This window comes from Ahaetulla prasina, chromosome 1 (assembly GCF_028640845.1).
Source record: "Ahaetulla prasina isolate Xishuangbanna chromosome 1, ASM2864084v1, whole genome shotgun sequence".
Lineage (NCBI taxonomy): Eukaryota > Metazoa > Chordata > Lepidosauria > Squamata > Colubridae > Ahaetulla > Ahaetulla prasina.
This window is the reverse complement of record NC_080539.1, coordinates 275,671,439-275,687,178: the sequence shown is the minus strand read 5'-3', so window position 1 is coordinate 275,687,178 and position 15,740 is coordinate 275,671,439. Positions and strand designations below refer to the sequence as shown.

Here is a 15,740-nt window from a genome sequence, read left to right as displayed (position 1 = left end):
CAAAATCAGAACAGGAAAAAAGATATGGAAATATATAAAACAAGAAGGAAAGAAGGAAGGAAGCTCTTCTTAGGAGAGGCAAAAGTAGGCTATAATTCAGAAAGACTACCCCAGACATTATTGTACAAGAACAGCTGGTCCATATTTATTGTATTTTTCGGAGTTTAAGACGCACCAGTGGATAAGACACAGCTTAGTTTTTGAGGAGGAAAGTAGGGGGGAAAAATTCTGCCTAACAGGTATTCATCTGGCTAGCGTCCTTAGTATCGTCAGCTTCAGTACATTAGATCGCTGGTTTTGAGCGTGCACGCCAGGTTGGGGCTTAAAAACAGCTTCTAAAGCACAGCTGATTATCAGAGGGAGCAGCAAGAGAAAAGCAGGCGAAGTGCAGAAGATTGCTTCACTTGTTAGCACCTCGTTAGGGCTGGAAAAAAGCTTCCAAAAAGCTACATTTGGAGTATAAGATGCACCCAGATTAGGAGGGGGGAAAGTGCATCTTATACTCCGAAAAATACAGTGTGTGTTTGTTTGTTTGTTTGTTTGTTTGTTTGTCTGTTTATTTAATATGCACCCTACGAGTGCCGCTGGGTGGCAAATAAAATTTTAAAAATAAAACCAATTGGAATAATTAAAACATTTTAAATACATAGCAGTGAAAAATGAAGCACCCATCATATTGACATATATACATAATAGTTCCATTTTTTGAAAGGGAAGCATCTTTTATTCAAGTGGGCCTTTAACATGCAAGTTGATAGTTTAGACATAGGTTTTATACTAAGTTCATTTGTTTGCTTTTTGGGGTATATTTTGCATTTCATTAGAATAATGTAGCAATATGCAGTCCTATTTTTCCTACAACCACCACCATTTGGTCTGGCAGTGAGTCATTGAACTAAATATCTAATGAGTTCCTGTGATTGAGGATAAATTTAAATCTTTGTCTCCTTAATCTTAGTTTAACTTTGTCATCCCTATACTACCATGATGTCTGAGACTGTATAGCAATAGCATATACTGCTTCACAGTGCTTTATAGCAGTCTCTAAGGAATTTACAGCATCAGCATATTGGCCCCAACAATCTGGATCCTCATTTTACCGACTTTGGAAGGATGGAAGGCTGAGTCAACCTTGAGCCAGTGGGGATCGAACCCCTGGCAGTCAGCAGAATTAGCCTGCAATACTGCATTCTAACCACTGCGCCACTACAGCTCCTGGTATATTTAATTCATTGTACATTTTAGTCATTACTGTTATCCACCCAAAGCTTTTTTGCATCATAAAGGGGAAAAATAATTCAATAGAATAGAATAGAATAGAATAGAATAGAATAGAATAGAATAGAATAGAATAGAATAGAATAGAATTTTTTATTGGCCAAGTGTGATTGGACACACAAGGAATTTGTCTTGGTGCATATGCTCTCAGTGTACATAAAAGAAAAGATACCTTCATCAAGGTACCAGATTTACAACACAAATGATGGTCAATATATCAATATAAATCATAAGGATTACCAGCAACAAAGTTATAGTCATACAGTCATAAGTGGAAAAAGATTGGTGATGGGAACGATGAGAAGATTAATAGTAGTGCAGATTTAATAAATAGTTTGACAGTGTTGAGGGAATTATTTGTTTAGCAGAGTGATGGCCTTCGGAGAAAAAACTGTTCTTGTGTCTAGTTGTTCTGGTGTGCAATGCTCTATAGCGTCATTTTGAGGGTAGGAGTTGAAACAGTTTATGTCCAGGATGTGAGGGATCTGCAAATATTTTCACGGCCCTCTTCTTGATTCGTCCAGTATACAGCTCCTCAATGGAAGGCAGGTTGGTAGCAATTATTTTTTCTGCAGTTCTAATTATCCTCTGAAGTCTGTGTCTTTCTTGTTGGGTTGCAGAACCGAACCAGACAGTTATAGAGGTGCAAATGACAGACTCAATAATTCCTCTGTAGAACTGAATCAGCAGCTCCTTGGGCAGTTTGAGCTTTCTGAGTTGGCGCAGAAAGAACATTCTTTGTTGTCCTTTTTTGATAATGTTTTTGATGTTTTTGATAATATGAACATAAACAGAGAAATAGATAGAGATGGTCATTTACTCATGTAATTGTTACTTGTAGATTTACATTAGTTGATTAAACGTGCAATGGTTGAATACTGTAATATTTATTTACTTACTACCGTATATTCATATTCTGAACCTACTGCAAGAGCTCAAGAATTTGATTTTTCTTAAACAGCTCTTTTGTAATTAGTCACTCTATAAATTCAACCATTTTGGAAAATCTGGCTAAAGTTCCATAAAATATAGGGGAACAAATATTAAATCACGGACGAACTTTAGAAAAAGTGAGATATACATATGTAGTATTTTTCAAAACTTCTATTGCAATGCTGGTGGTCTATTCCACCCCCTGTGCTTTGAAGCTTACTTAAAGGACAAGAACAAAAATACCAACCAATATTTAAAAAAGAAAAAGGAAAAAAGAGGAAATGAGTTCATGAATTACAAAAGAGAAACTGAGAGGTCTTTCAGATTAAAATATTGCCTTCCCATAAGAAGGTGAGATGTGTTCCCTCCTGATCACTTACTATATGCTTGTAACTGTAGACTTGCACTTGTGCATAATTTTGTCATGATCTAGTTGTGCAGTTCAGCCTAGTCAGATTAGATCCCTGTTTTTCAAACTTGGCAATTTTAAGATGTGTGCTGCCAGGGGAATTCTGGGAGTTAGGTCCGTACGTTTTAAAGTTGCCAAGGTTGAGGAAAACCTGTATTAGTTGATTTTCAAAGCCTCCTTTAACCATTACATTCAATGATTCTATGACTCTGGTATTTGAGAATATAGTCTGATACTGTGAATCACCAGGGACCAGTTCCATGAAGAGAGGTTTTCCCATGGACCGGAGGAGGCATGGTTTCATGTGCTGCCTGCATCCCACAGCTGGGGCTTCGTTTGTTTGTGCAGCTCATTTCCTGGCATAGCTCAGTCAGTGCTGGTCCATGGACCAGGGGTTGTGGAGCCCTGCATTAGACTATATTCCATGCCTTTTGTTTTTCCAATGGTGGAAAAAGTAAGGCTTAGAAAAACAGTAGAAAATATCCCCCTGCCTTCCCTTTCCAACCCTATCTCAATTTTCTGGATTTTTTTTCCTTTAACATGCAAGAGGAAACATGATCCTTCTGGCAGACATTCCGTAAAAACATTTTTTTAAGGCAAATATAATCACTAGACAGAAAGGGTTGCCCTTTCTGTAAATAAAAAAGCAAAACCACCCTCAAGACTAAGTCTAAGACATGTTAATGTACAGCTCTTGCATAATCTAATAAATTGGGATTACGCATAGAATGAAACTGCTGGAAACAGTGCAATTAAGGCAATTCCATTGGAATCAGTCTCTTTGAAATATATCCATCGCTAAAACATTCTTCAGTCATGATGAAAAAAGAAGACGTCTTACACCAATCAATACTACATAGGGGAAAATGGGTCTCTGTCCCGCAGCCCTTATTGCACAGCTAAGCAATGTTTTACAAATACGGCGTATAAAAAGACTTAAAAAGTGGACTATTTTGCAAGATTGCTACCTCTGTTGCAGATTCTATGACATGAAACTTTATCAGTGTTACACCCTGATGAAGATTACCAAAAGGAAAGAAGGGAGACTTGCTGCTTTCATTGGACGGGATTAATCTAAGTGAGTTGTACAGTTCAGCTCTAAACATCTGGATCCAATCAAAAGATCATATCCTGGAAAGCACTCCATTGGCTTCCAGAAACAAACCTCTTGCTGAGAAGTTTACACAACTTTGTTGTGTTAATGAGAAACTGTAGGAACCTGAACAGCCATTTTAAATCATTCAGACTTTGCATGAGGATTGTCTCTTTATATGTGCACATATATATCATTGTGCTAAATAAACCTTACCGTGCTTGTTAGCTTTGGAGGGTTGCCTTTCAATTATTTCTGAGATTTCATGGAAGAATGGCAGCAATGCAGCTTGGATTTTTACTTGTTCCATTTTTTGTATGCTTCAGAATAGAAGCACAATATATTATGCAAGATGCTGAACTTGTGCATTATATAGATCGACGAATTATCTCAATGGAGGTAGGTGCCCTCTATATAGTTTGAATATATAATGAATTGTTTTCTCTGTACAGGATTTATATTCCATCAGTTTTGGGGAAATCAATACTGTTTTCATTTAAAATAAACTAGCTTTTTATGCAGAATTTAAAGTTTGACAAACAACCAAGCAGAGTGTTGTTTATGAAAGAAAGTTAGGATTACTGCTGCTCCTAATAGATTTATTACCCTGTAAAATGTGTACATCTGCAATGGGTAAAATTCTGATAAAGTCTAGATAATTTTAAGTTCACCTTGAAGATGATGGGAGAGAGTGCATGCTTGATCTAAAGTTGGCTAGATTGTGTCTCAGATACTTGCTAATGATGATCCAAATGGAAGAACAGTATAGAAGTAGGGATATTCTTAAAATATTCTTAATCTTTAGGAGCAGATCCATCTGGCTGTTTACATAAGAGTAAATGGCAGAAATAATCCAGGTGCTCCTCAAACAGGAATTAAAAATCTCTTTTAGTCATCTGGAGATGCAGTGTAAGTAAATAATATTCAAATGTCTACATTTATTTCTGGAATATAAATATCAGATATTTCTTAAAATAAGTCTATGAATCTGCCAAATTACTGAACATAAAATAACACTTTCATTAAAATTGGCAATTTTACATGCCTATTAGAATACCAATTTTATGAATATTTTGTAATGTCAAAGAGGAAAATCTGTGCTCTCAGGAATTTCCTGGGCCACCAGTTCCTCACCATTAACCACATTTAAATTGGGAAGACCGTGAATAAGCATATCCAGAGTGTCTGGGTTTGCAAAAGTTTATGTTATGTCATATGTGGTTAAATTATATGTGCATTTAAACTATGTGCCATTGTATTCAACAGTTCTTATCCTAGGTTTGCCTCTTATCACAGGCAAACCTATGTTTCCTCTACAGTAAACTTCATTCAAACCAGCAGAATCCAAACAGAAAGTCAAGAGACTGCAGTGCAGGGGTGAAATCCAGCAGGTTCTGACAGGTTCTGGAGAACCGGTAGTGGAAATTTTGAGTAGTTCGGAGAACCAGCAAATACCACCTCTGGCTGGCCCCAGAGTGGGGAAGGAATAGGGATTTTGCAATATCCTTTCCCCAGGAGTGGAGAAGGAATGGAAATTTTATAGTATCCTTCCCCTGGAGTGGGGTGGGAATGGAGATTTTTCAATATCCTTCCCCCCAGGAGTGGGGAGGGAATGGGGATTTTGCAGTTTCCTTCCCCTAGAGTGGAGTTGGAATGGAGATTTTGTATCATCCTTCCCCTGGAGTGGGGAGGGAATGGAGATTTTGCAGTATCCTTTCTCTGCCATGCCACCAGGCCATGCCCACCAAGCCACAGCCACAGAACCGGTAGTAAAAAAAATTGGATTTCACCATTGATTTGAGCAAATCCATAGCCCTGCTGGGGAAGGTAACCCTTGACTAGGTATTCGTTGCTGAAATCAAATGTGTAAATTACTCTTTTGTAGATCAGCCTTCCTATTTGCCATGTTTTTGGGGAGTGACAGAATGTGTAATCCTTACATATGGAATTATATTAGCCTGTGAAATATTAAATTACAAGTCGAGTGGAAAAAACAATGTTCTCATAACCCCTTCTTCCATGAATTCACAGCCATCCAAATACTTACAGGTGGTATCTATTTTCACTCACAAATAAATGCTCACATAAATTCAATCTCTGTATTCCCATTTTCAAGACGGAAATGGTTTGGGTTTCCCCCCTCAAATTGTCCACAGAAGAGTTGCAAACTCATCATTCCCAAGAAAGATTCTCAGATGCCTTTTTTCTTTCTCTCCCTCCCTTTTCCAGCTGTGCAGCATCTGGATCAGCAGGGGCCTCACTGCTATCCGGTGCCAGCACAACAACTATTTTTACAACCTCCTAAAAGAAAAGAATATGCGGTTGCTGAAAGTCTACAGAAAAGCTATTGCCCAACATCCTTTAAGCCCCAAAACGGGAAAGTGACCCCTTTTAAAAAAACATAAGAGGGTGACCTGTTTTAATTGTACACTTAAATGCCCACTTCAAAATCAAATACTGTGCTTAAATATCTGTTTTATGTAAATATGAAAAATTCATACTTGCACATCTCAGTGCCATGTGTCGTGTCCCACTCCTCCGCTGACGGCTGGGTCAGGGAAATCCGAATCAGGCGTGCCTCTGCAGCTCTGCCCAAAGTCCTAGCAAAGTCCTCAGAGCAGGCAGGAGACCAGTAAGTGACTTCAGCAAGATAAGTTCGACTTTTGCCTGACTCAGAGACTGCCAGAAAGTAGATCCTTTATATAGGCCATGGGGTGTGGCTCCATGACTCAGCACTCATTAAGGCCTGCCCCTCCCTTCCTTCTGTTGCCTCCGCCTCTCCAATCTTCTGATGTGAGGGTCACTCCAATCAGCTGTTGTTGGGAGTAAACCCTCCTCAGGCTCACCTGCTGTGGAGGAGGGGGAGGGGTCTAGCTGCTCCGTTTGCCTGGGCATGGAGTCAGGGCTGGGGGAGGGAGATGCTCCTTCTTCTGCAGTTTGTGTGGGCATGGAGCCAGGACTTGGGCCGGGAGGCATACATTCCTCAGTGTTCGGGAGCAGGTAAGAAGGCCCCGGCTGCTCTGAGGGCGGGCAAGACACAACACCATGCAACTACATTCAAGAACACTCAGGCTTCAGCCAACGCTCCACTGAATGCCCTGTCTAAAACAGTTAATCATATCCCTGAGTTTCCCCCCAATGCAGTGGTGGTATTCATCCACTTCTATCCGGTTCATGCGAACAGGTAGCAGCAGCTGTGGGAGGCTCTGCCCACCCGCCCAGATGTTATCACATCCCGTTTTTGATGCTCTGTGCATGCGCGAAGGCCCTGTGCATGCATAGAGGTGGCCCGTGTGCTCACATTTGCGAACCAGTAGCGAAGGTAAGTGAATGCCGCCCCTGCCCCAATGTATTGTCAATTTGTTTTGAATGCAATCTTGGGACTCAGAGATCTGATGACAAAATGAATGACTCTGAGGAAAGGGGAAGTATTTCATCAAATGATGTGACATGTGATCTGACGAAATCTCAGTTGAAGGTCAGGCAATTCCTGAAGGGGTTTTTTTTAATTCAGAAAACCTTCTGTGGTTGCCTTGTGGTGTCTCAGTGGGACTTTCTACATCTCTGTCCTCTGTTCCTCTGCACTTTAGAGTTTGTTCCCCATCATGTTGATCTGGAAGTAATGAGAGTCATAGACTAAGCAGAAATTAGAATTATGACAGATGGAAGAGCATTACATGAATTTAATTGAAATGGAAGAGATTAGTTATCTTCCCCTAAGCCACCTGGAATCACTGTAAGTGAATTGGGTGGCCGTGTAAATTTCCTTAATAAAATAAAAAAATATTTTGCATACCTTTAGGGGTGTGTACATTATAAAATCATTCAGAATTGTTTCAGACTTGTGTGAACAAGAACATCTCTGAATGACTCAATGCAGACATACCTTTTTTCAGACTTCAGATCACTAAAAGACAGAAATTTTTAATGCAATTTTTAAAGCAGCTGCATCATTTTATAGGTTCATGCTGAAGCTTGAACAAAGATATGCCTCCTTTAACAAACAGGAGAGAGATGCTACAGTCATGCCACTTCTTTGAAATATTGGTTGAACCATCCATAGCTCTAGTAAACATTGAGTTTGGAGCCAACACTTAAACTGATTATTTCTGTGTTCTAATTAAAGAACCGACTGAACAAATGCAATCAAGATATAACTGATTACGTAGAAGAATTCCGGCAGTTTTCAAAGAAGCTGATGTCACATCTAGAAGGCCTCAACGTTCTAAAGACTGTGCTGAAGAATGATGTAGACCATTTGCTAACAAGAGTGGAAAGAGCTCAGAGAGACATCGACTACTTTGAATCTGCAAAGGAATCCCCCAGCCCATGTGTGGACATCGATGAAGAGCTTTTGGAGCAGCAGTTAACAGAAGAACAAGAATCCAAGACAAAGATCAAGCTCATGCTGAATGCAAGTAAGGGCAGTCTACTCATAATATTGAAAATGCATACTTATGATTTCATAGTCGGGCTTGTGCATGCAATGTACTCATACTCCTTAACTTACAACCATCGTTGGAGTAGAATTTCCATTACTTAAGCAAGTTAAATGAGTTGTGCCCAATTTTACAACTTTACAACTTTTTCCACAGTTGTTAAGTGGATCAAAGCGGTCATTAAGTAAATCATGAAATTGTTAAGTGAATTGAGCTTCCTCCATTGACTGCGTGTCGGAAACCAGCTGAGAAGGTTACAGATAGTGATGATCACATGACCCCACGATGCTGCAATCTTCATAAGTAGATGCCAGTTGCTAAATGCCTGAATTTTGATCATGTGTTCATAGGAATGTTGCAATGATCGTTAGTTGGTTGTAAGTCACTTTTTTCAGTGCTGTTGTAACTTCCAATGTTCACTAAAGGCAGGGTTGTAAGTCGAGGACTTCCTGTACTAAGAATGATACTTAGTACATGCTTAAGATCAATTTCATGAAAAATAATGGCAGCAGTCTCACACAATCTTTTAAGAACTCTTGATACTCTTAATTTGATACTATACTGTCCACAAACTGGCACATAAAATTATCTGAGGAGATGAAAATTATTTTCATGCATTATTATATGCCCTCAGTCCTGAATGTTCAATACTGAATTTGCTAATATATTCATGCTAACATTCCTTGATGGCTAAGTTAAAGTTAGAAAATTAAAGCAAATAAAATAAGTCACAAACAAGGGGTAAAAACTATTGCCAAATATTTGGCAACAATAAGCAGGGAAGAAATGTAATGGAAACAATAAAAGTAAACATATATAAGGAAATTTTCCTTCATGAAAATATCTTAAGTATTTTAAGCTGAATTAATAAACATCTGATAGAGCCATACAACTAATGTAATCTGACAAGAAGTGTCTATACTAAATTATCTGGCCATTATTAATATTTATAATAAATTAAGTATATCCTAATCAGTGGTGGGTTTCAAATTTTTTTACTACTGGTTCTGTGGGCGTGGCTTGGTGGGCGTGCCGTGGCTTGGTGGGCATGGCATGGTAGGTGTGGCAGGGAAGGATACTGCAAAATCTCCATTCCCACCCCACTCCAGGGAAAGGATGATGCAAAATCCCCATTTCCTCCCAATCAGCTGGGATTTGGGAGTCAGAGAATAGATGGGGGCGGGCCCAGTCAGAATTTTTACTACCGGTTCTCCGAGCTACTAAAAATTTCCGCTACCAGTTCTCCAGAACTGGTCAGAATCTGCTGAAACCCACCTCTGACCCTGATGCTCTCAGTGATGTAACAAAAATTACAGTATACACAGTTTCTTTCTGAAATAAACCCTAATTTCATTTTTGAAATAATATAATACTGAAACCCCATTCTTCTCTAAACACTGATGCAACCAAAAGCTGAAGCTCCACCCATTCATGACTAGCAATGCAATTCTTCTGGCTCAGATTAAAGTCCTACAGATTTGAATGAATTTATTTTGTGATTTGAATTCAGACTGCAGCTTAATCTATTGAATTTAAAATTTCTATATTATTTTGACAGGTCTTTTTAAATTAGAATTCTTTTTGAGGCAAAGGCAAATTTCTCTACTTTCTCTATTTTCCACCCAAAGGTTGACTAAATTAGACATTTGTCTAAAGAAAATTTTGCCATGTAACTTAATATGATTTCAGGGGTGCCAGTATAGAAAGCTCCATTTTATGCTTCTCACTAACTATAAAAGGGATGCTTTAAAATTTAAATCTGAATTAGTTTATCTCTTTTGATTAATGTTCAGATTAAAATGGAGTTTTGCAATACTTACATTGCAATAATATGCAGTGTAAGAATAAAATATATTTAGAATATGTTCATATTTGTAAAAAAACTTAATGAGAAATCTCTGTTTTGTGAAACATAAATTCCCAAATATGTCTTCTGTGGAAAACATACAGGCCAAAATTGCACTGATCTCTTTTATTTATATTTTAGATATATTTGTGTACAGCTCCCAAGACTTCTAGAAGTTTATATTAAGAGAGTTAAAAGCATACGCAACTACCAGTAATCAAATTATATAAATATAAAATATAAAAAATATAAATGTATAATACAAATATAAAAAATAACCAGCATGACCTTCCCCAGCAAAAATAATGCAGCAGTACAGTCATTTTATAATCAAAATCGAGCTAGTAACACCTGTTAAAATGGCATTATCTTAACAGTTTTGTAAAATATCAACAGAAATATATTTCCAAAATGATGTGTTCCACAGATTGAGGGCCAAAACAATCTTCAGGGCCATGTCTCCACTTTTGCAGGATCGAACCCTCAATCTCCTTTCCCTGACTTCATAGTACAGATTTAGATTGTACCATCTGTTAATCCAGTTTTTCTGATGACAGTTACTTTGCAGATGTAAAATTTATCTTGAGGGCTGATCAGAAAACACTCCTCAGTTGTGAATGTTTCCAAGCCTCAGATTGACTGACTAAAGAACTGCACCAAAAAAAAAAGTCTTTAAATTCTCAATCAAGGATGCTTTATTTTAAACATTGCGGTGGAGTGCAATTATCATTTGTCTTGTTTTGACTTTCATTTGGTTTTATGACCATTAGTCATTAGTCGTAAACCTAAGCCTAAACCATTGGGATCCATCAACATAGCTCTCCTTATAAGGAATGGAAACATTTCCATTCCTTTCCATTAATCTGGATCAATCTTCTAACCAGGATGGTAGTAATATGACGGTGGCTGTTTTATGCTTTCTATTAACTACAGCATCCTTCCTGAAGGGCTTGTTTAAGTGCTGTTCTTATTTACTTACTTACTTACTTACTTACTTACTTACTTACTTACTTACTTAAATGGCCTGTTGTTTGAGTTATTTATTTATTTATTTATTTATTTATTTATTTAGCCTGTTCTCTATTCATCTAGCCCAGTGGTTCTCAACCTTTATAGTGCTGCGACCCCTTTAATACAATTCCCCACAATGTGGCGACCCCAACCATAAAATTATTTTTGTTTTGAATTTATTGCGCCTGAAGCCATATTGGCTAGCAATCTGAACTGTTTGCGATTGCCTTGAGGACGGAGGCATTAAAGCGGAGACTTCTTCCCTATTAATTTAGCGCGCCTGAAGCCAGATTAGGCTAGCGATTGGGAGTGATTGCAGTTGGCTTGAGAGGGAGACATCAGAGCAAAGATTTCTCTCTTTTTTAATTCATCGCGCCTGAAGCCGAATTCGGCTAGCGATTTGAAGAGCCTGCAGCTGGCTTGTGAAGTCAACCATTGGAGCGCGATTCTTCAACTCGCAAGTATACTTCCCATATTTCCGATGGTCTTAGGCGACCCCTGGCAAATCGTCATTCGACCCCCAACGGGGTCCCGACCCACAGGTTGAGAACCGTTGATCTAGCCCTTGGCAGGTTAGTGTACCGGTAAATCATAACATAAGTATATTGTAATGAACCGAACAAAATAGGGCTCTAAGAAAAAATGTCTGTGTTCTGGAATCCAGCAAGGTTTTAACAAACCTTCTGTCTATATCAAATTGCATGCATTGTTCACTTAATAGGAAAAGAGAATCTTTTTTTCCCAGAGCTACTCTAATGTCAAGCCAGAGTTGAGGATTATTTACATGGACTTTTCTTGACTCTGTTCTTTCTTGCATTCAGAACAATGCATTTGTGGACTCAGATTACTATTATTTCCTTCAAACTCTGTATGTTTGTGTATGTGTGTGTGTGTGTGCACGTGTCTTTATTTGCTTGCTATGTGTGATATACATTCATACACAGTATATATAGCTGAATGTGTAACTAACAGTACTATAAAGGTATAGAAATTTGAATACATTAGGTTTCAAATTCTGCTTCTGATACCTCATATTTTTAAAAAAAATCAGAAAGATCCATTTTAAAAATGGCAAGTTTGAGAACCTCTGTGTGTGTGTGTGTGTGTGTGTGTGTGTGTGTGTGTGTGTGATATTAAGATAGGCTCCATAATCTGACTATATTGCTGCTTATGTGCCTTTTTTTACTATATGAATGCCAACATAATATGAATTTTCTGACTCATGACTTCAACAAAAATAAGATAGCAGGATTCCTGTACTAAATGAGCCATGCTGGGAAGGAACAGAGACTAAATATATTTATTTAATGAAATGATGTTTAAAGCATTTATACTGTACTTTCAGCCTTAAACGGTTCCCTGAGTAATTTACTAAATAAATAAAAGGAAGAGAGTTTCTATTCTTAGGCTATCTTTAAAAGACTCAGTTCAAAAGGAAAGGAAAATAAAGACAGAGTGGAAAAACAAGAACATTCAGGCACCCCCAGGTGTGAATATTTGATGGCTTCTTATTAAATATGTAAATTTTATAAGGGTAGCATACAACTTTGCAACCTCAAGAGGTACTCTTCGTTCATGTTATTTAGTCCCAGTGGCCTCTGAGGGAAGGGATCGTAGCCCAACTAGGAACAGCAACAGAAGAGAGACCCTGTAAAATAACATGTTAGCTATTTTAATGTTCAAAAATGAAAAAGGATAGCAATAGCACTTAGACTTATATACTGCTTCACAGTGCTTTATACAGCCCTATCTAAGCTGTTTACAGAGTCAACATATTGTCCCCAACAATCTGGGTCTTCATTTTACCGACCTTGGCAGGATGGAAGGCTGAGTCAACCTTGAGCCTGGTGAGATTCGAACTGTCAATCTGTTGGCAATTGGCAGTCAGCAGAATTAGTCTGCAATACTGCATTCTAACCACTGTGCCATCACAGCTTCAATGAAGGATGGCAACTAAAAAGCCAAAGTTGTGAGTAATGTATGCTGCCTTCATTTATGTTTGTCACATAAGTGGGGATATTGAGATACTACATCAGAGTACTGTTTGTTTGTTTGTTTGTTTGTTTGTTTGTTTAATTTATATGCTGCCCATCTCCAGATAGGTGACTCTGGGCAGTTTACAGAACATAAAATGATAATTAAGTAAAGGTAAAGGTTCCCCTCGCACATATGTGTTAGTCGTTCCCGACTCTAGGGGGCGGTGCTCATCTCCGTTTCAAAGCCGAAGAGCCAGCGCTGTCAGAAGACGTCTCCGTGATCATGTGGCCAGCATGACTCAATGCCAAAGGCGCACGGAACACTGTTACCTTCCCACCAAAGGTGGTCCCTATTTTTCTACTTGCATTTCTTACATGCTTTCGAACTGCTAGGTTGGCAAGCTGGGACAAGTAACGGGAGCTCACCCCGTTGTGCAGCACTAGGGATTCGAACAGATGATAATCGATGATATGATATATGATATAATATGATATGATAATTAGAAAAGCAATTAAAATTTTAAAACGTTTATATTTTGTTGATGGCCTATTATTTATCTTTTTTTTAAAGGCTGCAACTACATGATTACAGGCTTCAAATCGCTGAAGATAGTCAAAAAGTCTGGAGATGCAATTGGCTCATGGTTGAAAGACCCTGGCAAGAATTACCAAAAGATTTATTTCTTCACCGGAACAAAGAATAAAATTGTTATGGAGTTTGCAAATATTCGATCTTTTGCAGAAAGTGGTGAGAAACAGCTGGCTCGTAGAGTTGCGCTACCATTTCCCTGGCAAGGAACAGGCCATGCTATATATAATGGATTTTTATTTTATCATAAATATGGCTCCTTAAATGAGATAATTAAGTTTGATATTCAGAACAGAAATGCAACTGATCAGATGCTGTTGTCGGGTGCTGGAGAGATACCTGCCTACGAACTTCACCCTTCTACTAAAATAGACTTAGCTGTGGATGAACTAGGATTATGGGCAATCCATGCAGAACCAGATACAGCTGGAAAGCTTGTGATTACTAAAATCAACCATGAAACCATGACTGTGGAATATACATGGGATACATCCTGCAGAAGCCAGAATGCAGAAGCTGCTTTCATGATGTGTGGTGCTCTCTATGTTGTATACAACTCACCAGGGCGTGGTGTCTCTCAAATAGAATGTATTTATGACACCTTAGATGTCATCAGTCCGTATGAAAACACAGTACTTCGTTTCCCCAAACGTCAGTCAAATCATGCTATGGTTCATTATAATCACAGAGACAAACAACTCTTTGCCTGGGATGATGGCTCTCAGGTCATTTACAAGCTCATTACAAGTCAAAAAAGTTAAAAAAAAAAAAAAGAACAGAATGTCCTCTGCACCAGCCTAACAACTACTACTACTTCTTCTTCTTCTTCTTCTTCTTCTTCTTCTTCTTCTTCTTCTTCTTCTTCTTCTTCTTCTTCTTCTTCTTCTTCTTCTTCTTCTTCTTCTTCTTCTTCTTCTTCTTCTTCTCTCCCTCTTCCCCTGCCCCCTAAAGTTTATGGCAGTGATAGCGAACCTTTTCGGCAATGAGTGCCCAAAAAATGGGACACGCGCACTGGAAACCCAAAGACCAGCTGGCCAGCGTGCATGCATGCGCTAGAAACCAGAAGAGCAGGTGGCGACGGCAGACATGTCCAAAGAAAGGGCTCTGCATGCCACCTTTGGCACGCGTGCCCAGTGGTTGGATTCAAATAATTTAACAACCGGTTCTCTGCCCTAATGATTTCTTCCAGCAACCAGTTCGCCAAACTGCTCAGAAAGTTAACAACCGGTTCTCCCGAGGTGGTGCAAATTGGCTGAATCCCACCACTGCGCGTGCCATAGGTTCACCGTCATAGGTTTATGGGTAGTTTATAATTTGTTGTTTTTGTAAGAAGATGTCTCAGCCCTATCTGACATCTAGGGGAGCTGTTGAGTTAAAGAAAGGGTTAGTTACTTCATACAGAAAAGAGGTGTCTTTTCAGTGCAGCACCTTGGATTACTTCATATCAGGATCTAAGAGACCATTTACTGCTTATAAAAAATGAGGGTGTCTTCAGAGAAAAATGAGGAGTGGGAAAGAAACAAAAAGCATCATTGTTTTTCAATTCTAGGAGTCTAGAGAAGAAGAAAAAAAGAGTACCTGCACTTTTATTCAAATGTAAAATATAGGATGCTTGATTTTATAGCCTCCTTTGTTTTTCTGTTTTCTTCTGTTTACAGGATTTTTTTTTTTTTTTTTTTTTTTTTTGTTCAAAAAGTTTTTATTAGTCAAAAAAGGTTTATACAAATACATATCAGGTATGGTAAATTTTCATTTTTCTTATCTAAAATAAGAATTTTACTCAAATTTTTTAATACATACAACAGCCATAAGGCAAGCAGGTGACACGAAGTAGCAAAGTTTGCAAATTTTAAATACGTAATAAAGAAGAGTCAAGAATAAACAGAATATCGTACAAAAGAGAATAAGGAAAACCAACACAATCCCAAATATCTTTATCACTTCCTAGTTTTGGATCTCAGAACTCTGGGTTCAGCCTGACCCAACTCCAGGGCCGCAACAGCGGCAGCCGCTTCAGCCCCATGATCTATAACCTCCCCTTCTTCAATTCCTGGGTCATCTGATTCCAGGAAGGCTTTGTGTTCCTCCACATAGGCCGTAGCCTCCGCAATTGTACTGATTTTTTTCGTAATGCCCTCCCGGAAAATCATCAATCCTCTGGCATCA

At 38.5% G+C, this 15,740-nt stretch overlaps 1 protein-coding gene across 2 annotated transcripts; it reads left to right on the top strand.

The window, feature by feature from the left end:
• Positions 1-3,806: 3,806 nt before the first annotated feature.
• OLFML1 (olfactomedin like 1) lies at positions 3,807-15,191 on the top strand. 2 transcript variants are annotated; one of them, XM_058160520.1, is made up of 4 exons: positions 3,807-4,116; positions 6,902-7,035; positions 7,840-8,131; positions 13,557-15,191. In XM_058160520.1, the coding sequence occupies exons 1-4, from the start codon at positions 3,987-3,989 to the stop codon at positions 14,333-14,335; spliced, it is 1,335 nt and encodes a 444-aa protein (XP_058016503.1). In that variant the 5' UTR covers positions 3,807-3,986; the 3' UTR covers positions 14,336-15,191. The 2 variants fall into 2 exon arrangements, with proteins under 2 accessions (XP_058016503.1, XP_058016512.1); XM_058160529.1 differs by lacking the exon at positions 6,902-7,035 and having other exon boundaries at positions 3,810-4,112.
• Positions 15,192-15,740: the final 549 nt, after the last annotated feature.

Bases quoted from the DNA above. Each gene is read 5' to 3' on its own strand.
- OLFML1 (XM_058160520.1), top strand. From the start codon at position 3,987: ATGGCAGCAATGCAGCTTGGATTTTTACTTGTTCCATTTTTTGTATGC. The intron at 4,117-6,901 runs GTGCCCTCTATA...GCGAACAGGTAG, and splicing joins AATTATCTCAATGGAGGTAG to CAGCAGCTGTGGGAGGCTCT. The intron at 8,132-13,556 runs GTAAGGGCAGTC...TTTTTTTTAAAG, and splicing joins CAAGCTCATGCTGAATGCAA to GCTGCAACTACATGATTACA.